This window comes from Photinus pyralis, unplaced genomic scaffold (genome assembly GCF_008802855.1).
Source record: "Photinus pyralis isolate 1611_PpyrPB1 unplaced genomic scaffold, Ppyr1.3 Ppyr1.4_LG9, whole genome shotgun sequence".
Classification (NCBI taxonomy): Eukaryota; Metazoa; Arthropoda; class Insecta; order Coleoptera; family Lampyridae; genus Photinus; species Photinus pyralis.
Window position 1 is genome coordinate 19534906 of NW_022170878.1, and position 23642 is coordinate 19558547.

At 36.2% G+C, this 23642-nt stretch overlaps 1 protein-coding gene across 1 annotated transcript in view; it reads left to right on the forward strand.

Annotated features, from left to right (window-relative positions):
• Positions 1–8927: 8927 nt before the first annotated feature.
• Positions 8928–23642, forward strand: part of LOC116181193 (pyrokinin-1 receptor-like) — a 72123-nt gene continuing 57408 nt past the window's right edge. Inside the window, exon 1 of the mRNA XM_031501476.1 lies at positions 8928–9854. Within this exon, the coding sequence (XP_031357336.1) occupies positions 9026–9854 (829 nt within the window). The 5' untranslated portion in view covers positions 8928–9025. The remainder of the gene's footprint in view (positions 9855–23642) is intronic.

The window sequence follows — 23642 nt, forward strand, 5'->3', positions numbered from 1 at the left end:
ACGCCCCTTGCACCTGTTTATGTAAGCTTTACTACTAGCATAAGTGTTAGCACGATCATGTAATCTATTAAATCACTGTATTCAGCTTTTCCGATTCGCCATCATTTACTCATATTTTGTGAAGATTAACAAAAAGTGAATGTAATAAGCTTTTGGAAAATCGTAGGGTAGAATTTTTGGCAGCCATATTTTTCATAAATAATAATAAATAATCGCCCAAATTTTCTTACCGATGTCCGATGGCCAAGCGTCTAATCATGAGTCTCGACGAGACTCTCGTTTGGTCTTCGAAGTCTTTTTCTGTATTTATTTGTAGTTTTTTTTTTAAATTTTAGTCAGGAAAATCCATTCAAGTAGCACGAATTCCAATTGTTTACATAAACCGTCCCCGAAGTATGATCTCATTGTCGAATTATCAATTATAGATAGAACTTATTGTGGCGTATTAGTATAAACTTGGTACACCCATTAATGTAAAGATAATTTTAACTACCTATTTGTGTTTTGTGAACGCCAATTGCCTATTATAAAACTTTGACTCATGCCTCGACATTCTTAACATATTCACGTATTGCAGTTCGCTTTATCTTTATTGTACATAGTGTGTCTGTGTGTAAACATATAGTTTTCTTTTAGCACCTAACGGCCATTCATTTGACACTGAGTTAGTATTCACATACGATTATAAATAAAGTTTGAATATTTCCTACCAATGCGAAGTATGATTTTGCCAGTGAATGTGGTTTAATTATTTACCTTTTCAGCAATCGTTTCGCCTCAACCCCATTTACTCAAATGTGTTCTCTTACAGTAAACGTCGATTGATAAATCAACGCAGTAAAGGCGGTATTAAAATAAGAACCGTTAACCTTTAATAAAGATTATTGGGTTTATTATTCATCCCTTACCCCTTATCCTTGGGGCCAGAAGAGGATTGTTAACTGACGAGCAGCCGGGCCATATTTATATAACTACATCATAAGAACCACCCTCGATTTTATCAACCAGAAGAAGTAGGAGAAAAGGAGAGTTTGTAACAACCCGGTACATTTGATATAAGTACATATTTGTGTTAGAAAACCACCATTTGATACTATTAATAAAAAGAAAGACTAATAGCTAACCCTAATTTGACATTGACATTCCCTGTATATGTAGATACAACGAAACGGAAATTCCAAAATATAAGATGAAAATATCGATGAAAAGTAGCATAGCTCAGGTGAACTATTTATTAAGGCGGGGTAATTAACGCAAGATTAATGACATGAAGACTAAAGCGAAATCCCTATCCGCCACAAAAGATAGTCGCAGGGGCATTTAAACGGGAAGGCATGATTGACGGCTAATCGAAATTGTTAAGTAAAAGTTTAATTGAAAGTCAGATTCCCATTTAGATTTGAAACCCCATTAAGGGAAAAATAAAAATTTTCCATTCTCTTGGGTCTCCATAAAATCGAGTGAAAGTTTCTACAACCAAGTTTATCTTCTAAGCCTAGTGAACCCATAAAAAAGTCTGACATAGTTCAGTACGTAGAAGACTGTCTGTTATCTGGCACCTACTATGCTTCTTCACTGGAAGACATCTCTGTAGTATAAGGAAATTATGCAGTAGCTCGGATAATTACAAACTGGAGACAAAGACAAGTTGCGGGCAAAATATTAGATACTTTTAGAACAAGTAGAAAAAGATTTAGTTCCATTTTAATGAATTATTTGATGAAACTTAATTAAAAATGAAACGAATGAAACAAGTAGATGCGTCCAATTATTGTATTGAACGAATAAGTTATAAAAAAGTACTTTGGAAGGTATTTGCGATTCGTATATTCCAACAATTGTGAAAGTTTTTTTTGTTATTTATTACCCCTTTCTTGTTCTGGGCTTACAGGATAAATTTCCATAAATTGCCAATTTTTTTCTTTTATCTAATATAATAATGTATTAAATAATTAGTGCACAAAAATTTCATTATTCGTAGTCCCAGAACTTCTATTGAATGCATAGTCTAAAAATATACCTTCGCAAGACACAACTAACCAAAATGTTTGTAGCAAAATCCGCAGCCTCTTGGTTGAGATTTTGAATTAAGCAGGAGAGGACAGCAAACGACTAGAAAGCATAATGGGGTAGAAAGCTAACAGAGAGTAGTAGAGGCCGCGGGCTTTTATGTCGCTCTGCTTCTCATCTCTCAGTAAACCCGAACCGTTTGGATTACACATTCCGTCAATCTCTCACGGAAATTTACCATCAACTATGTAACGATTAATAACAAAAGTAGGTATCCGATATCCTTTTCTGAGGAGAATAATAGTAATAATGGTAATTTTGATGGATGCCGCAAAATATATAGCTTTATTCACTTTTACAGTATTGTCGACGTATACCGTACGTATATAGATTCGAGTTTGAGACATAAATAATTGAATGGTGTCAAATTAAAGTCTGATTAATTTTACATTGTCTAAAAGTAACAAACGTGATTCTATTTTCTAAATGCGAACGACACAAAGTGGCCTCATACAAAGAAAATTATCAAAGTCCTCGTGTGAGATCGAAGGGACTTCAGCGCATTTTTGTTGGCAGATCAGTGTTTATTGAATAAGGAAACCATCAATAAGATCTTGCCGAAAGCTACCAAGTATAAAAGGACGGTATTTTCTCACTTACCGTGTACAGTTGCTTTGAATGAAAATTATTTCGATGTTGGATATTGTAGGAAATATAACACAGATTATTCCTACGGATTTTGATTTTCGATATTTATCATAATTTTGGATATAATTAGAGCCGTTGATAAAACCAATATAAAGGATCACTTACTGGAGTTCTATTTGCACGATCTACATGGCTTTTGGCGATTTATAATCTGCTAATAAAGCGCATTATTCGTATGGATAGTTCTTTTTTCATCTCTTATAGAATCAAAAGTGCACCTTCTAATTCGAATAGAGAAAAATTTTCAGCTTTTCGATTTTCATTATTTTTACAATTGAAAATAAATCTAACAACATACCACGTAGGTATAGATAGTTAAATATTATGTAAACTAGAAAATCGATTTAAATATTAAAATTATATTCAAATATATCGGTCAGAAATTTCAGTAAAAAATACCAATGCAGTTTTGCATTGTTCTTATACCGAGTGATTCATTAGAAGTGATGACAGTTTGAATTTCCCGCAAATCATAAAAATTATGAAGTTGGTACTAACTGATGATCATTTATTTAATTGCAGTGGTGTATCATCATGCTTTCAGTAAATCGTTTACTTATTTATAATCTACAAACATTGCTTCTGTTTTACCACAAATTATAAACTAACACTAGTAGGCCAGTAAATGACCGTTTTGCCGTGTAATTTTTCGCGCCTCGACGGATTTGCTTCAAAATTTGGATTTAGGTTCCTCGGGTCCGTTAACTTGGCCCCCCCACTGAGAGATTTGGTAGTCGTATTATTTTAAAATGAATGCGCTCGTTATGCGCTCATATGCGCCACCGATAATAACTCTTGCGCCATTATCGTTTTTTAGAAATTCGAAAAAACATTTGGGGGGAGGCCAACTGAACGTAGCCCTCCCCAGTACGTATTTTGTCGCTTGTAACTAGGTCACCTGATACATTTGGTTATGCGCTCAATTGCGCCACTTGAATTATGGGTGGAATTCATAGATATTACTTAAGTTACACTTACACTTTACTCATACTTAGCGCGTTTCAAAGATATAGTTAAGGTGACGCATGACATTATTGCTATAGTAACGCGCGAAATTCGGACAGATACTAGCAGTAAATATAAGTTCCACTTAAACTAAACTAAGTGTGCACTTAGTAAAGTGTAAGTCTAACTTAAGTAATGTCTATGAATTCCACCCTAAAGCTAGCGCTATTACGGTTAGGCCGTGACAAATTTTCAAAAAGCGTGATTCAGAATCGGCATCTAATTCTGCACAAGATACGTATTTTTCAAAATGTATATCTTTGAGTGCACATACCATGTTCGAATTTTTTTCCCGACTCCCAGATTCCCGACTAAAATAGAGCAACTATGGAATGAAACCTAAATTGTAATAATGTGCCTACTTAAAGATAATTAGTGCAGGTTATCTATAGAAAATGTTATTTTACCTATGTATTTTGTAACGAGTGGTTTTATTTCGCGCCAAATTTCATTAAAAAATTCGAAATTTCTTGTCATGATAGTGAAGGTCACCCTGTATATTTCATTATTTGTTGCGGTTAGAAATTTTGTGTTTGGGCATTTCGGTTCGCTCAAGACTATGGTCCGATAGATTTAATTTCGCTCAGATTTAATTTCGTCGTGGGAAGAGTGCAAAGTTGATTGACGTCATCATGAGTAATGCGAGTTTTTTGTCGTTCGTTTATCACCCAAGGCGCCGTCTAGACCGAGAATAGGAGCGGATATAGCACCGAGCCATCAAGAGATAAGGGGTTTTAAATTCGTCAGCAGAAAACCGTGAGATCAGTTTATTCAGCAGTTCCTGGAGGTTGACGACGAAGTTAGAGTGGGTTAAGTCTTCTTTATCTAAACCAATGGGAGAATTTCTAGCGGGAGCCATTTTTGTTTTATGGTAATTTGGGTGTGGTTTTCTCATTTCAATTCTGAAGAAGGGGATCGTTTTGAAGAGACTCGCGGTTGGTACGTCGAGGGGTCGACACGTACCTTGAGCGATCGTTTTGAAGAGACTCGCGGTTAGTACGTCGAGGGGTCAACACGTACCTTGAGTGATCGTTTTAAAGAGACTCGAGTTTAGTACGTCGAGGGGTCGACACGTACCTTGAGCAATCGTTTTGAAAAGACTCGCAGTTAGTACGTCAAGCGGTCAACACGTACCTTGAGTGATCGTTTTGGTACACTTAGCGTTTTGAGCCACCGGTTTATTTCGCTTGCTCGCAGTTGCGTGCTTTTTGCACCCGTTTCGAAGTGTTATTTTCTTTTCGCGTTGATTTCTGGGCGACGAAGACCCAGGTTCCGATCAGGTGATATTTTGGCGAACCCTTGAGCTTCACCCCAGTTTACTTTGGATGCAGTGAATCGCGTTAGGATACGTTGTGATTTCTCGAGGATATATAATTCAAAGTGCTGCCCTAGTCCTCAAGGCGCCGATACTCGGGATCCGCCCCAGGTGGAATTTCCTACTAGTGTCGTACGGTCATTTGTCGAAGGAGCGCTGCGTTTTGGAGAGATATTTGCCCCAAGAAGAGCTGGTGAACTAATAAGTCGAACCACCCAAGAACAAATCGCGGTTTACCGTCGGATAGCGCTCATAAAAATTTGTGTTCTGCCGTGCCGCTAACTCAAAAATCTGTCTCCCGCAGGCGATCAAAGTTAATAAACTCTAAGAGCCGGTGGAAGGAAATAGTAGGGGTCACTGTTTAAATTAAATACACCGCTGTGTAGAAACTTTGGCAACTAGCCGTCTCCCACTCGCCACGCGAAGGATTCCTGGACTAAGCTTCGGTTCAAACACTAAACTTTGCTTTCGTCCGAGGAAGGATAGGCACCGTGGATTTTGTTTCCGTGCGTTAATTTCAAGCCACCCCCTAGGAAGTCACAGAGACCTAAGTGTCAGGTTTCATCACATCCACCCTGTACCAGAGGAAAGAGCAGTTCACAAGATCGGTTGTACAAATGTTGTAAAGGTTAGTCTAATTAAATTTGTAACGTTCTGTAAAATTCCACTTTTTGGTAATGAAGCTATAGTAAATAATTTTGATTTGATTGTTTATTAAAGTCCAATGAACGATTACCAAAGAGTAGGATAAATTTTTGTGTTTATTTAAATAAGTCCCAGCCCACGCTGGAGTAAAAACCAATGACCTGTTGTTGAAATTTTCAAACTGTAGAGGATGGCCACCCCTTGAGTAAATTAGTCTCACCTGGTAGGATTTTTAGTTAGTTTAGTTGTCATTGTTAAGCTATTTTTTTTACAAGGAGGAGAGAAGAATTGCTAGATCCCTGTAATTTGTTTGTATCTCTAATATCATTTCAATATATTATCTATTTGGTTTCAATGTGCCTATGTCTTTAACGAAGAACGAGGGGAAGGAAAGAGAGGAGTAGGAGTTGAGGCAGGAGACTGGTAGGCGGCAGGTTAAGGTTTGTTACGCAGTTTCAAAAGAGTTAAAAGCCCACCGATTTGAGTTAGCCGGAGCATTTATTTTTATCGATTGAGCAGCCTGAGAAGAAGACGGTTTGCCTTGCCGGGCGGAACCGATGGTAATTTTCAAGTCCAGAAGGAACCCCCGTAGCAATTTCCTGTATGCCTATACTAAATAACGCACGTTTCTGATCCATCACAGGGCTGAATATCGTGTTGCAAATTTGGCTCCTGTTAAAAGGGAATCGTTTAAACTTTTATTATTCACATCTACCGCACTAGCGTCAAACACCACTCTAAGATTTGTGGTACAGCATTCAACTTTTAGAACGCAGTGGTGAGGGATATAATAAAATGTATCTTCATTTTGAGTTGGGAAAGCCAAGGATCTCTTTTGTCTTAAAGTTAAATATTCTTTTAAACACTGTCTTGAGATAGGTACAAATCTTTTTAAGGCAATATCGCTAGATCCAGAGAAAGAGAGTGCGCCCCTCTTGAATGGCAATTCAACAACATACCTTCCATCACTATTTTTAAAAGTCGTATTTTTGAAATCTTCTTCAGCTGTCAAACCGTTTGAAGAACAGTTGCCAACTTTCTTATTCATGGAAGCAATTAAATGATATTTCCTATAAACACTTTAAATTAAATAAAAGCAAAACTACCACCAGGTTCAAAATTTGGTTTTGTACATGCTATAGCATATTTCGATATTTGTTTACACGTTTATTTAACTTTGTATTCATTAAAGTATTTTTTCATACTAAATGATATAAACTAACATGAGCAACGAGTAGCGAAGGTCTGCTAACGTGTTTATCTCAAGGCCTCCTAAGAAAATTATGCATATAACGGTCACAATTTTAGAAAACCTTAAATAAAACGAAAACTATAACAGATAGATATAGGGAATGTAATAATTGATCGATGCAGAATTTTTTTCCACATTTGAAAGTGCAAAAAACTAAAGCAGGTTTCATTAAAAAATCAACTTTGGTTTGAAGTTATTAAACTTGACCATTAATTTTAAAACACCCTGTAAAAGAGCGGCCAAAATTTAAATTATTCGTATGTAGCATCACGTCAGTATTGTTGATTTTGAAAGATTTTTTGAAATTACAGGGGCTAAAAAAAGCAGTGAATCGTAAAAAATTTTGAAAAATCTCGAATAACTTCAAAACCTTTGATGCTAGGTATAGGGAAATTGGTATCAAACGACGTAGAGTTTCATGTACATTTCGAAAATGTAATAAAATGTAGGGTGTTCTATTTAAAATAAGTAAGTTGCTATCCACATCCGATAAAACCGGAAGTGAAACGATTATGATAATATTTTCTTTCGATAAATCATGAAAAACTATGTTGGTATGAAAATTGTCACATTTAAATTATTAATGGAAGTCTAAATACTTTTAGATAACGGTTTGCGTGAAACAGCCTGTATATAGTGTTTATTTTTCACTAAATCTATAGAAATAAACATATCGAAAAAGATACTTAGTAAAACGGCGTTACAGTAAAGAGAGTTTAAGGGTTTTGAGTGCGAGACTAAAGGGTAGACATTGCCCAAAAATAATATAAATATTGCGCTTAAAATTATTTGAGACATGACTCTAAATATCGAGTTCTAATGTTTTAATGGCACACGTTCGCTGTCATCATAACGAAAACTCTTTGCGTTCTCGCTCGTACTTCGAGACAGTCTGTCTCCCATTTTCACCAAATTCTTCTTATCACAAACACACAAACTTTCCTTTTTTTAAGGTTAACAATAACTGCAATTCTTCTCCAATTTTCTATCTTATTTTCTCTACGGTTAAAATGTATCGATTTCCACTGGGACGCCCTGTATTAATAACTTTAAATATCTATACAAAATGATTTCGAACATTCCTAACCCACAGCTGGCAAACATAAGATTGCCGGATTACACATCAGGCAATGTCCGTAATACGAAATAACCTCGAACTTTTGCCTGGAGAGGTTTGGCACAGCTCGAATTGCAAAGGCAAACCTAAGTTTAGCGACGTAAAGAGCTTACTTCTAACATATACTTTAAATGCTATGTTATTCCTAGGTATTTATCGAATTTACTTTTTTTTAATAGCACGCCAAATCCATTCCAAAGTTGCGAATGTTTCTCGGTGACCCAAGTTTAATGGTCTGAAGAAATTTACGTTTAAAATATTGATATAGACAGTTAAGTTAATATGAGTTAGATCATTAGACTATACCTTTTTTTTTCCATTTAAATGTTTCTCACAAGTAATTAATCGTACTGGTAAAAATAATCGGTCCCGTCATTTATCCTCTCTCAGCCCAAGGTAATAACCAGTCATTTTCTAGATCATGGTACAATTACATAATGCCTGTACTCAAGCTCGGATAATTTGTTTGCATAAATAAATAAATAAGAAACACTACAACAGTTGTCAATTGTACAAATTCATTAGAAATTTCCTTTTGGAAAGATTCATATCTTTTGGGGCGAAGCTAGAGGCAAATTTATGATTGAGAATGCCAAAATGATGCATTAGCGTACCCTCCAGCGTACCTATGTAAACTGGCAATTGACAAAAAGTTCCATCCCTGTTCAGATTTGATACATAGTTGTTTTGCTAGTATAGAAATGCTTTAACATTCACGTGCACTCGAAACAACTGATTAAAGTGTTTCAAGTAAGGAGATGAATTAGGGATTACCTATTTGGTTATAGGAATACGTAGGAATAGATGTGCGCAATTGAAAGAGCAACTCCCTATCGTGAAAACAGATTTGTTTTAGCATCAGTTCGTCCAACTTTCCTGGCGGTGAAGGCTGACACATAGTAATGCTCTGTACAGGCGCGGAAACCGCGTTTCTGTACGCAAAATTTTAGTAGTGCTTATGTGAAGTTGAAAAATGGAGGAAACAACTTTGATAGAAAGTGCGACAGAAAATTATACACAGTTGGACTACAATAATTCTAGTGAATTTATTAGGAAATTATATGGACCAAAACGGGACAGCTTAAATGTTGTTATTCCAATTACTATAATCTACGTGATCATTTTTGTTACTGGTCTCATAGGAAATATAAGTACATGTGTTGTGATATCTCGTAACAAATCTATGCATACAGCCACAAACTACTATCTATTTAGTTTAGCGATTTCCGATTTATTGCTCTTAGTGTCAGGTCTTCCTCAAGAGGTATACTGCATATGGTCGCGGTATCCTTACGTATTTGGGCAAGTTTTTTGTGTGCTCAGAGGACTTTTTTCGGAAACCTCTGCAAACGCGACCGTGCTCACAATAACTGCATTTACAGTTGAAAGGTATATCGCAATATGCCACCCCTTCTTATCACATACGATGTCAAAACTCTCCAGAGCGGTCAAATTTATACTTATCATTTGGTTAGTTTCAATTGTGTTTGCCGTGCCGCAAGCGCTTCAGTTTGAAGTTGTTAGTATCAATGGAATTCCAGAAAGTACGAAATGCGACGCTGTGAGGACTATCATTCCTCATTCGTTTGAATTTTCCACGTTTGTGTTTTTCATCGGACCGATGAGCTTAATTACAATATTGTATGTACTCATTGGAATGAGACTAAGGAGCTCGAATAAAATGAAAAAGGTTCAATGGGACTTCCGAAGACGCAATGACGCCACGACTGCCGCGAGCAAAAGAAGTGAATCTGTAAAACAACGACAGATCCAGACATCTCGGCGTGTTCTCAAGATGTTAGGTAAGTGTTACATTTTAATTACCATTGATCCTTTAATTTAATGTTGGCTAACAATGTGTTTATCTCCGAAGCTAAAAAAACAACGATAACGTTATTCTGAATAATCTATCTTCTCTAATTGGGATTGTTTGGCAAATAAACAACGAAAATGATGTTTTCCATAAGATCATTTTCATTTGTTTACTCGACGATAACGAAAATTCATCGCGGATTAAAGAGAGCACTACAGAAATTATATATGGAATGAGTGAAAAATATCTGCTGGCTACAGATGCGACAAACGTCTGGCAAGTTTTACTACTTTCAAAAATGTGCCAAATTCTTGACACAACAGCTTCCTAGCTCAACTCTTCACCGTTTAACGTCTTCGCATGCTTTTTTACTCTTCCAACGTGTCGTTTGGGGGCCACCCAAAAAAAGTGGTAAAATTTGCATTTCTTTAATTTGTTTCTTAGCACTTACAAATTTTCAAATTTTTTCAAAAACTAATGTCCGGTTCGTGATTTTCATTTGCAAAAATTCTCAGATACAAAATTTCGTCTAAGTCAGATTTTTTGCGCAAAATCGGAAAGAGTACCCCAAAACCTATTCAAAGACGTATCACCAGTTAACTCTTATGGTTGGTGAGAAAAAATTAAAGAAGAAATTTCACCACTTTTTTTTTACGGTGACTCCCTAACGAAACACGTTGGATCCTGTGGGTTTATTTAGAAAACATTATTGGTTTGATCCTCCTTCCGTCCAATTTTTATTGCATTTTTAAGAATTAAAAAAATGTTGCGTTTTGTCCGTCCGTCCGTCCGTCTGTACGTCTGTCACTCTATCCGGACCCACTTCTGCGGTTTTGAACTACTTTTAGGGGAATGGTCTTAGAGTCTTGGAATTTTTTGCAATATGCAGCCTATATCTTGAGGTTGTGCCAGATGGCTATCAAATTTCGCTGTCTCAAAGGAAGGCCTCCCCATGAATTATTTCCTATTGCTGTTTTTGCATGCAAAACGTGCAAAACTGAAAACGAAAGGAAATAAATAATTCCTTATATCTCACATAGGGCGATTGGGACGTCTGGAAGAAATCTATCTATTAGTGATGTCAAAACTTATATAATGTTATTCATTTAGAAAAGTAGGCATAGGGATTTCCTATGTCAACTTTTAAATAACAAAAATGCTTCCGAGAGACGCCTAAGTTTATGCAACCGAAATAACATGCGCACGCATTTTGCATTACCATTTTAGATTTTAATAAAAGCGACAGTAAATAGTATGCTTTTATTTCTCTTAAGTTTCTTATGGGATTCTCTTCCACAAAAATTAAATCATTCAGTTTCATATCCTCCGTTAAAAGTAAGAGTTGTTTACGGTGTCTATGTGGATCGCATATCCACTATTACCGGAACTATACCAATTGACAATAACAACTTTTTCGTAAGTTGAATACATCGAACACGAACGAAAATAACAATCAGAAAGCCAAAGCAATAATATTCCAATTAATTAATATGACACTATGACAGCAAATTCATTTGTTTTATGAAGTTATTTTGGTTGCATAAAATTAGGCGTACTTCAGAAGAGTTTTTGTCATTTAAAAGTAGACATACAGAAAATCCCTGTCTACTTCTAAATGAATATCACTGTATATCCCAAAAATGTTTTGTCGGAGGAAAGTAACCACAAAGGCATAATGAATTGTCTGGACGAAACATATCTATTGGTGAAGTTTCCCTATTAATTCTCTAACAAGAACGAAACCTCAATTAATATAGCATGCTACTACCTTATAACGCAACCATTTACTAAGCTATTTCGGTAAGACTTGTGTACAATTTATGCTTGTTTTACATATGTACTTATAATGTAACACCTTGTTATTGGGCTACTTACAGAAGTTGGCGAGGTTTGCCGCATACGTGACACTTGCGCGCCTATGTGCATATGATAGACTCTGTGCATAACGATGCCAGTATAATATTAAAACAAGACAAATTTGACTATTTTTTATCTCTGGACCTATCCATCTATCCTAATTTAACCCTGGGCCTCTAGGTTAATACTTCCGTTAAATTATACCTAATCAAGTATTGCTGATGATTTAATTTATCACTTATTTCTTTTAGATTCAGTTAGACACTAAAAATAACATTATGGAGTAGGTATAATACAGGTAAACAACAACACATGTAAGAAGGGGAAATTCGCCTCTAACCAGTTCCCTTTAGCTTTGACGACGGGTAAGTACAATTCTGGGTATTTCGTATATTATTTTACATAACATATTTTGCATCACATTATGCAGTAGCGCTTGTTTTATAACAGAAAAAATCCCTTCAAACCTTTAGAAACATAGCACAATTTTTCATATAGATCAAATAAATTATATAGTAATAAATTGCACGGTTGTGGGTATTTCGGATCTAAAATGATAAATTTTTTCGTGAAAATTACCTATTTCCAGAAATGCGGCGAGAGATATACATGCCCCTTGCTTTCCATAACGTTTCATCCATTAGGTAACAAATGGCACATGCTTATTTTTTTTTACTTATTAGCGTAATATTACATAACAGCATTAAAACGATACCGATAAAAGGCGTCTATAACTCTCGCCAGGAAAGATTGCCGGTCACAGAACACTTGATCCCGATCTACAATCTATGTTTTTCGTAAAGTGCTAGCGACTTCCGGAATAGTATCGTGTCAATGTACAACGAAAAGACTTTTTGTTCAACATTAGCACGATCCTATTCCAGAAGTCGCTCGCATCTTAATAAAAACAAAGACTGTAAATCGACACAAGGTGTGCTGTGACCGGCAATCTTTCTTGGCGAGAGTTATACATGGTGTTTGAGAACTTAGAGATATGCTCCAATCAACGCAACGTTTCTTAAATTAACAAAATACTTGAATATTGACAAAATATTTCTCTTGCGGGAATGAAATATTTAGTCGTGAAATAGCGACATCTTTATTTTGTTGTATTAAAGAAATTTTACTTCATCTAACTAATACCTTTTCACCGTGTAGCTTTTTATCAGCGATAAAAATGGTCGTAGGAACCCCCTAAGAAACCCCTAATACTGCACATGTTAATTATTTTTTTTCTAATCAGCCGCTATTTTTAAATAAACTGTTATTGTCCAAAAAATTGTTTTATGGTTTCAGGTATACGCTTATTAAATTAGAACTACGGAATTTAACTATACTGTAAACCCCAATTGTAGACCGGTATCAAGTGTTCTGTGATCGGCATTCTTTCCTGGCGAGACTTATGCCCAGTTGCACCATCAAAATTAAACGTCGAACTAAAAATCAATACCAACCCTATGGCATGTAAGCTTAATTTTAAGCGATACTTAATTTTGATGGTGCAATTGGTCATTAATAATTTTGTTCACTAATTACATTAGAACCACGTAAGTAATTTACAGATTTCATTATAGAAAAATGCAGTAAAAGAAATATTGAAAGGATCGAAATACCTATACATAGAAATGTGCATTACTTGCGGTCTAAGCCCGTCTAACCATTTGAAATAGCATAGAGATGCAAAGTGATTATAGGGGAGTCGTAAAAGATTCTGTAACTAATTTGACTAGTATCTGCACAATGACGGCTTCAGTACAGAGAAAGAAGCGCGAAAATATGTTTTCCCATGTAAAAGGTGACTCCACAGCAACTCTTTTTTATCGCATAGTATAAAAGAAAATTTAACGCTTAGGAATAATATTGCTATTACACGAAATAATGAATAATGAATACATGAATAAACTTGCCTACATTGTCTATAATGCTTTGAACAAGTCCATCTGAAAGGGGTGAAAGGATACATAGGAATTGAATAACATTTTTATTCAATGACACAAGAGAATTATACATGTATTCTTTTAAAAAAATATATCTCTGTATAACTAGTACGAATGGTCAAATTATTTAAATACATTTTGGCACTTAAATAATCCTACAATAGAAATATTGACGAATAAATGAGTTATTAATAGTATATTATATACCAAGGGACTAAAGTCTGTGTTTTTAGGGTGCAGAAGTGCCCGAGGGATTAGGACGAACTTTAGTCTTGTGGTACATACGCTATTTGTTGTACTCCGGTAACCAGCTACAGCAATTTCAATGTTAAAGTGCAAACTTGAAAGAATTGAAGGATCAACGCACAAATATCGAAAATGCTCAATGGGCGAATAACGCGTTATGGACGAACTTAAATGACCATACACCGTAATTAAATATTTTTCGTTGTGGGCATTTTAGAAGCGACCACAATGCGGATTGGACGGTTTCAATCAACCGAACCCGAATTTTTTCACTTTTAATTTGTTCCCATAATGCGATATGTATCGCCAGTAATTCATTTATTTGATTGGTTTTAAGTTATGCCATTTCAATCGCTATTGTAATGTAATACTAAGAAATGATATTGCCGTTCTAAGCAAGTACTTTGCAGCGCCTGATTTAATATCTGTTTTAATTAAAAATTACTCGTTTTAGTTGTTTAAAACTATTATTTGCTTGGTGGCAACTTTATTTTCATGTTAAAGTATTGATGTGTGCCTTGGAAAGCGTTCAACTATACCGCCCACAAAACACCTGCTCAGCTAGCTCAAGCAAATCAAAACTGAAGCTTGTTTAGACAAATTATTCCGCACTCAGGCGGTCGATTGTACAAAAATTTGCAATAACAAGGTGCACTTAACTGCACATACAAAATCTGACAGGTTCTGACCTTTACTTTTATTTAGCACAAAAACTTGATAACAAACTACATTAACCCGATAAATAAAATGACGAATTGTCGATGGCTGTTCAGACGGTGCAAACTTTTAACTTTTAACAAGAGGACCTTAACAGAAGACCTTACGGTGCACCAACTGCTTGATTCTTTAAGTTGACAGATTTTCCATGAAACGGACATACCGCCTCAAATTTCTCATCAACGTGGGTTAACTTGCATAAAATTATTATGTCATATTATTATAATAAAGACAAACTACGCCTTCAAATAACCAAATCGGTCGGACTGACCGAGCAAAAATAGCGCAAAGAAACGTACGCGCTTTCCAACGGTCGGAACCAGCTACGTTTTTCCGTTGATTCCAGTATTTAACGAAGCACCACTTCCACTATAAAAAAAATACTTTTCTCCAGGACATTCAAATAAATTCACGCATCACAATCACTTGATAACGCCGGCTTCGAGTGCACGCGCCAAACGTTCTTACTCAACCGAAATAATACGAAATACGTAGAAGCATTTTCTTTGAAATTAATAAACTTGCCCCTTCTACCAAAAGCTTTTATTGCAAACACTTCAATAAACCTCTTATAAAAAACGCAAATTCCACCACAAGTGTATTACTTCAAAGCATCCTATCTAAATTGAATGGAAACTGAGTCTTCCCCCCTTGGCGATTAGGTTAGTCTGGTCCGCTTCCTCAATGCCAAAAACTACCAGCCTCCCTTGAGGTTGGTCTTTCACGGCTGTGTGGAAGAGATACCAGCTGCCTACCTTTGCCCAGGAATTCTGCACTTCGTGCAGCCTCCCACAATTATGGGAGGTTGCCAACCACCTCCTTCAACCACTCCAGGGAGTGTTCTCGCACGATATTCTTAAAATTTCGCCCGAGTACCTCCACCCCCTGAACGTGGTGCTAGTGTGGGGCCTTCTAGGGTGAACAAATGCTGGTCAAGAGCCTTGGCCAAGTGATTTTGAACCATATCCGCCTGGTTAGCCGTTAGCCTACCCAGGTGGTTATTGGTATCAATAATTGCTACTTTAAGTTGTCTCTCGGCAGCTTGCTTGTGCTACGAATGCGGGGTGCTTCAGCCTAGTGTTTGTTTACAATGAACGTATACGTAAATATTTCATTAAACTGTAACTCGTACATATTCGTATCGTTTCCGTAAATTTACTTCGCGGTTTACAATAAACCAAAGATCATACTAAATAGTAGTATGATCTTTGACCGTACGTAAATTTGAAACATTTTCAACTTTTGCAACTATGCGCAAGACTTCCATATCGCTTACGTATACGTACGTAAAAATTACGTTTTTATTTTTATTTTTATTTTATTGCCTTTATTTTATAGTTGCTTGTTAGTTAGGTGGCGCCACTCGCAATTTATTTACAAAACAATGTGTAAAACTTGGAGGTCCGTATTTATTACGTCTAGTGAAATTTCAAGAGGCCAGTGATAATATTTTATATGTATATTAATTAACTGGTATATGTTAACTACATTGCGTTGCGTGAAAGAAAAAGTCCCAGTCAAAAACAAAGTTTAAGAGTAAGTTAGATACCTAACCTATTAGTCCAGGAGGCAGCGACATTTTTTGTGCACTCATTTCTACAAAGCTGATATTCTGCCATTTTATTGTTTTGATAGTACAAGTAAACAATTATTCGATTGAAGTTATTTCTACAAAGATGAAATTTTTGTCGGAAAAGGTTGATGTCATAAGCAACCAAAAAAAATGGTCTACCGATCGCGTGATGTTATTAAGGTCTCGGTAGACACGCTGGAAGGTACGATTTTCCGAGCGCAGCTGCTGCACTGCTCTGCTAAAAGTACCTCTAAATTATTATATACACGGGCATAAAATAAAAATATTTCAAAAAAGAACATAGGCAATTAACATAGGAAAAAGGTTTTTTGCAGATTGTTGCTCCCTCATGATAATTTAGGTCTTAGCGGGTTTTATAATGACACCAATCGAAAGAAGATTTCTTTATCTCGGGGAACGCAATACCCTCGCGACTACGTCGCTCGGAGTATTATTGTTCCCTCAGGGAATTATACTCATCTACTATTAACCGTAGCATATCTATATTTTGAGTTCTGCAACAATTAACATAATAATAAAAGATGTTTCAAAACCCACTTGTGGGTGTTGCCGCGTGGCGTAACACAACTGTAAATGATGAGTAATGGGCCAATATAGACCATATCGCAGCTATCATAATTAGCGAACACCAGAAGACTCTAGGTGGCCCTAGGGTCAAGATCACGAAGGAACAGGCAGACCGACGACAGACAGACAGAGAGACGACGGAAATTTGAGCATACAAGCGTTACCGCAACTTTGTTGTGTTACGCTAAAAAATTTTAGTCAATAGCATAGACCAATTGCGTATCTAACTTCGGCTTTTAACAGGCGAGAACATTATTTAAGGGAATCCGTCTGTCTGTTCTTCTTCTAACTCGAGGAGAGATAGTGATGACTGATGTCAAACTTTCGCTAATCGATTTCTACGGAAATGAATAAGTATGAGCCGGATCAAAAGTCAAAAGGTTTCCGAATACGAGCTGAGTGGAAAAAATCCCCTACGGAAAATCGTATGCCATTCTTCGTATCTTGTTAAGTTTCCAAACTACTTATTCATCCTAGCTCCAAATCTTGTACCAGCCCTGACGCTGGGTGGCTAACCGGTAATGTTTCCTGAAAACATTTAATTCGCGAATACGCGCTTAGATTTTGCGTTTGTCTCGAAAGAATTAAAATGATCAAACGAACTTAACCAAAGTGATTTTCAATCACAATTGTTGAGAAATACGAAATTGATGTAATTCAACAGTGAATAAGAACATCAAGAATTCTGATCATCTGAAATAACGCAAAGCGCTTACCGGGACTTGTTCATTAATTTAATGATAATTTCAGAAATAAAGGACAACGTTTGTTAATTCCGCAATAGAATATTGAATTTCATTTAATACATTTTAATAGGTACATTTGTTCAGAAAGTGAAAATGAATAATGTTGTCAACTTCTCCATCTGACGCGTTTCAAGACGTCACGTCACCTTAGAAAGATGTACGTAATTAGATGCCAATTTGTCATAGTTGGATAAACGGTGCGGTTTTCTTTCATTTCATTCAGTTTCGAAGTGTTTGGTCACTAAGGAGATATTGTTTATGTGGAGTGTGAAATTACATCAGCACGTACGTTAAACAGGGATTGACCTTCAAATTTCGAGTTTGTAATGAGGTTGGACTTGGAAAGACTTCCATAACAGGAATTTGTTTGGTAGCTATGTAGGGAAAATTCTCCTTTCTCATTCTATTCATTTACACACACAAAATTTTAATACCTCGACAAAACTCATTAACGATAATTTCTCGTGAGAATAAGGTTTAACTTGCTGGCAATTATCAACATGAGAAGTTAATTGGTGGCTATCCATCTTATAACGACTCAAAACGGGGTGAAATTGACTAAGTGGATTTATAAAGACACTAAACCTTCCCCATACTTCTTTTAATTGTTTCAGGTTTTAGATTCAAGGCATTAGGTGACAGCGACTATAGTTTCGACCCGAAGGTCGTTATCAAGCTTAAGTTTAAAGGAACATATAAAAGTGGTTGAAAATTACATATTAAAATGGTACATTTGGTTATCAATATGGGGAAAAAATTACTAATTAGAACATGGAAACAATTACAATATTAACAATTTAAAGACTTTTTGTCCTCACATATTATAAACAATTGTTTAAATTAAAATTAAAGGAGACGAGATGGACGCAGCCATCTTGACAAGCAAAGTAATAATATATAATATAATATAATAATAATAATATGTGAGGACAAAAAGTCTTTAAATTGTTAATATTGTAATTGTTTCCATGTTCTAATTAGTAATTTTTTCCCCATATTGATAACCAAATGTACCATTTTAATATGTAATTTTCAACCACTTTTATATGTTCCTTTAAACTTAAGCTTGATAACGACCTTCGGGTCGAAACTATAGTCGCTGTCACCTAATGCCTTGAATCTAAAACCTGAAACAATTAAAAGAAGTATGGGGAAGGTTTAGTGTCTTTATAAATCCACTTATTATGAGAAGTTAACATTGAAAAGAATTCAGACAACAGTTTTGTCTAGAATTTGTAAAAGAAAAAGTATCCGACGAGAGGTCCAATTAAGGGCGACGCCAGTCGATGGCCCAGGGAGGGGCAGGTTGATATAATAGGGAGGTTAAAAAAATTATTATTTGTAGGTACAGCCACATACAATTTTACTCTTGTAGTGCGAGTCTTATGTCTACAACCACCACGATTGCAATAAGAACTTTAGAAAGTCTAAGCAAAGAGTAGGTACTATGGTTACTGTTTGGTCCAACCAAAGAGTGTTACTCTTTGCTCCAAGAACTGTTCACTGTACAATAAATAAAAATTCAAAAAAATGTAAAATATATTATCACATCTTTTTTATATATAAATTTCTTCTGTACCTGTGTTTGTGACCGAATTCCTCTTAAACTGCTGGACGGATTTTAGGATTTTACATAATCTTCGAATGTTTCTTGTCAATTTGTAATGTCGGGTGGGAGAAACAGACTTAAGACTCAATTTTATGGAACGTTACTACAAATTACATCTCAGAATACATATTTTATGCGTCGAACCGGGACATAGGTTCCCGTAATTCTAAATCTGACTTAAAACTACAGTCATAGGTGGTCAATGATATCGAAGGTTAATCGATCCCTAAGATCCTAACACATGGTGTAAACATGCACTAACATTAAAGCGCAGCCGTCACCGTTAAGACATAATGTAATGTCAAATTTAAAATTTTATCCCTCATCAGGCGTTCCCCAGGGAACACTTCTTGGACCTTTTCTGTTTCTCTTATACATAAATGATTTACCGCGAGTGATAAAAAATTATCAAAGTCCTCGTGTGAGATCGAAGGGACTTCAGCGCATTTTTGTGCGGCAGATCAGTATTCTATTAGCCACTTTTGACTCAACCATGAATAAAAGATCTTGTCGAAGGATACCACATTCCCTTTGACGGTACCCACTTCCGATGTCCCGTTCACCCGCAATTCGCGTTTGAAGATTTAACTCCACCATCAGTAAGATCGTGTTGGGGGCTACCACATTCCCTTTGACGGTACCCACTTCCGACGTCCCGTTTACCCGCAATTCGCGTTTGAAGATTTGACTCCACCATCAGTAAGATCATGTCGGGGGCTACCACATTCCCTTTGACGGTACCCACTTCCGACGTCCCGTTCACCCGCAATTCGCGTTTGAAGATTTTTCTCCACCATCAGTTAGATCTTGTGGGAGGCTACCACATTTCCTTTTTCGGTGCATACTTATATTACACCCACATTTTGGTGGATCTCGCTAAAAACCTTCCACAAGATAGTACTTAATTTTTGGGGGGGCACTTCTCATTTCTCGAGCTTCTTTGGCGACACGAGAAAGAGAGACAGCCATTCGAGATTTACGAAACGTTAAAACGCGTGACAGAATTCGCAACGGAAGGTAAAAGGTGCCCGAAGTTGACTACCTCTCGAAGACGCGCGCGCGCGCCTTGCAAAAGGTCGTTAATTTCGCCCCTAGGCCAAAAAACAAAATTCCGCCACGCAGGAGTTGTGCGCGTTTACAACATCTTTCCGACGACACCAATTTGAAAAGAATCGAACCAAAACTGTAGTAGAAGATAGGAAAAAACTGAAAAACCTTCACGTTAGTATACTACGCTCGAGGACGACGCCCAGATGTCGCCAACCCCACAACATGTAGCTCTGTCCCCAAGGTTTACAAATTACACGGCCTTGTAGATACACGTACACCCCTTGCCTTTCTACAAGAGTTCTTCTACGCGCTCACATTTGCTGCCAGCCATCCGACCAGCCAGCCAGCCAGCCAGCCAGCCAGCCAGCCAAAGTGAGATTAAAAGCTACTTTTTACAAATAAATTTGCAAAAATGCCCTAAAAACTCGAAAGCACTACTATTAGCGGACGACCTAAAACTTTTTAATAAAGTCCAATCCGCAAGTGACTGTTTAAATATTCAAGAGGACATTAACTCAGTAATTAAGTGGTGTATCAAAAATAAACTAAAACTAAATATCAATAAGTGTAAAGTCCTTACTTTTACTAGATCGAAAATCCCTTACTTTTTGACTATAAGATGAATGGAAAGGTCTTACTAAGAGTCAGCTCCGTTAAGTACCTGGGCGTGTTTTTCAATACCAACCTTAACTTCAACTTACACATTGAATACCTAACAAATGAGTGTTACAAACTTCTTGGTTTCGTTATCAGAAATACACTCAATTTCACGAATATACAGACAATGCTAACCTTATATAATGCGTTTATTCGATCCAAGCTTGAGTATGCTGCATGTATCTGGTCTCCTCAAACTGTCAAATACTCAGACATGATCGAAAAAGTGCAGAAAAAGTTCATCCGTGTAATGTTTTTTAGGTCAACCCAAAATTATCCACATTTGATCTCTTACGGTACCCAGCTTAATTACTTAAATAGTACTTTCGGTTTAAATATAACGAGATTAGAAACCCGACGGTACATTGCCTCCACAATTTTTGTCTTCAAAATGTTACACAATTTGTTAAACTCTTCCGAATTACTTCAAGAAATTAAGCTTAAGGTACCATTTGTTAAGCTAAGGCAAAATAATACTATTTTTGCAGTTAACATCACAACTGCCCCACTTATTAAGATCTTGATCACTTTAAATAAGCTGTCCTCAGTTAATGATATCGACTTCTTTCACGATCCCCTAAATTCAATAATAAATAAAATTAGATCTCAAGTCCTAATATTTGTTCAGAGCCCCAGTGCCATGTAATTGGAATTTTTATTCTGTATGGTTTCTGGTTAAACAAATAAATAAAATAAAATAAATAAAATAAAAATAATACTTAAGAATTAAATGGACGAATATTAAATACGTGTAAACACAGTAGAGTTAAGACGGAAACACATTACTGTCACGTCACGTGAGCTCACGTGCTACCACGCAAACTCACGTTATAGTCCGGAGGATTAGCAAATAATCGTGCACTTTTGTATAGAAGCATGAATTTTTGTATACGATTTACCTATACCCCAACAGTCATTTTAAACATTAGAGCCACTCTGGCTCTCTGCCAGGGGGCGTAGGGTGCCCATTTCAAAATGGCGGCTTTAGCAATGGTACCCATTCGGTAATACCTCTGCCAACTAGCAACCATTAGGGCTAGAACAAAATTAAAACACGGATTTTGTTGAGGACAAACTTAGTTAAAAAAAATGTTATATTGATATTTACCCTAAATGTATTGAGTGTGGCTTTTTTTGGGGTCAAAGTTAACCTTTATTGTTTTTCCCACAAAAAGTCGAGACTCTAGGCTTTCTTCACTCAAAATACTGTTTTTATTCATTTTTTTAGATGTATAGATAAACTTATTAACATATAAATTAAATTTAATTAATTACATTAAATTATAATGAAATTGTAATTTTATATTATTTATTTTGTCCTATTCTTCGTATAGTAAAATGTTATATGTACCTAGTTTGAAAAGAAAATTGTAGCTTTAGAATTATTATTATTATAATTAATTAATTATACAATTAATTAATACTGTACTATAGCTATTATTTACGATCGCATCCACCACACTTGCAACGTGGAGTGCAAGGCAAGTTCGATTTCGTACACTTGCAGGAAGTACATACGCTGCGCTTACAGTGACATTTCACCACTTCCTTGCAAGCTTCGCTCGAGGGCTTTACCCCAGACATGACCTCCTTGGTAGGTAGCACGGAGCAGAGTCCTGAGGTAACTGTCAACGATTGCAGAAGAGTCCTATTTGTTAACAAGGGTAGGCAAATTGAGAATATTCCCCCTACACAGGATGCTCTTAATAATAATAATAATAATAATAATGCTGCCTACCAAGGAGGTCATGTCTGGGGTAATGCGCTTGAAAGAAACCCTGTTCTTCCTGATCCAGGCGATTTCGGGTGGAAGCGCAACAACTAAAGGTGGGAGGTAAGTGAGGACAAATTGCACTACATCAAAATAATTAAAGTTGCATATTATATAAATTAATTGAAGCTTTCGATTCTATATCAGATGAAACGGATGGACCTGCCCCCAGCGATCGAAGCTTGCATAAGGAAGTGGTGAAATGTGACTCTAAGCGCAGCGTATGTACATCCTGCAAGTGTACGAAATTGAACTTGCCTTGCACTCCACGTTGCAAGTGTGGTGAATGCGATCGTGAATAATAGCTATAGTACAGTATTAATTAATTGTATAATTAACTAATTATAATAATTATTATTCTAAAGCTACAATTTTCTTTTCAAACTGCATATAAGATTTTACTATACGAAGAATAGGACACAACAAATAATATAAAATTACAATTTCATTAATTTAATTTAATTAATTTAATTTATGTATGTTAATAAGCTTAACTATACATCTAAAAAGATGAATAAAAACAGTATTTTGAGTGGAGAAAGCCTAAATTCTCAACTTTTTGTGGGAAAAACAATCAAGGTTAACTTTGACCCCAAAAAAAGCCACACTCAATACATTTAGGGTAAATATCAATATAACATTTTTTTTAGCTAAGATGGTGCTCAACAAAATCCGTGTTTTAATTTTGTTCTAGCCCTAGTGGTTGCTAAAACGACCGTTTTGAAATGGGCACCCTACGCCCCCCCTGGCAGAGAGCCAGAGTGGCTCTAATGTTTAAAATGACTGTTGGGGTATAAGTAAGTCGTATACAAAAATTCATGCTCCTATACAAAAGTGCACGATTCTTCAAAAATATCGCGTTTGTCGTCCGGACTGTTACCTGCGCAAAATGTGCAACTCCATTGACGTATAGAAGTTTATGAGGTTTTATGTCTTTAGAATCGTACTGTTGTCACCTCACGCATTCACGACGTGCTGTTCTGATCTCGCATGATATCACGCCTCTGTTATCCCGCAAAATGACAT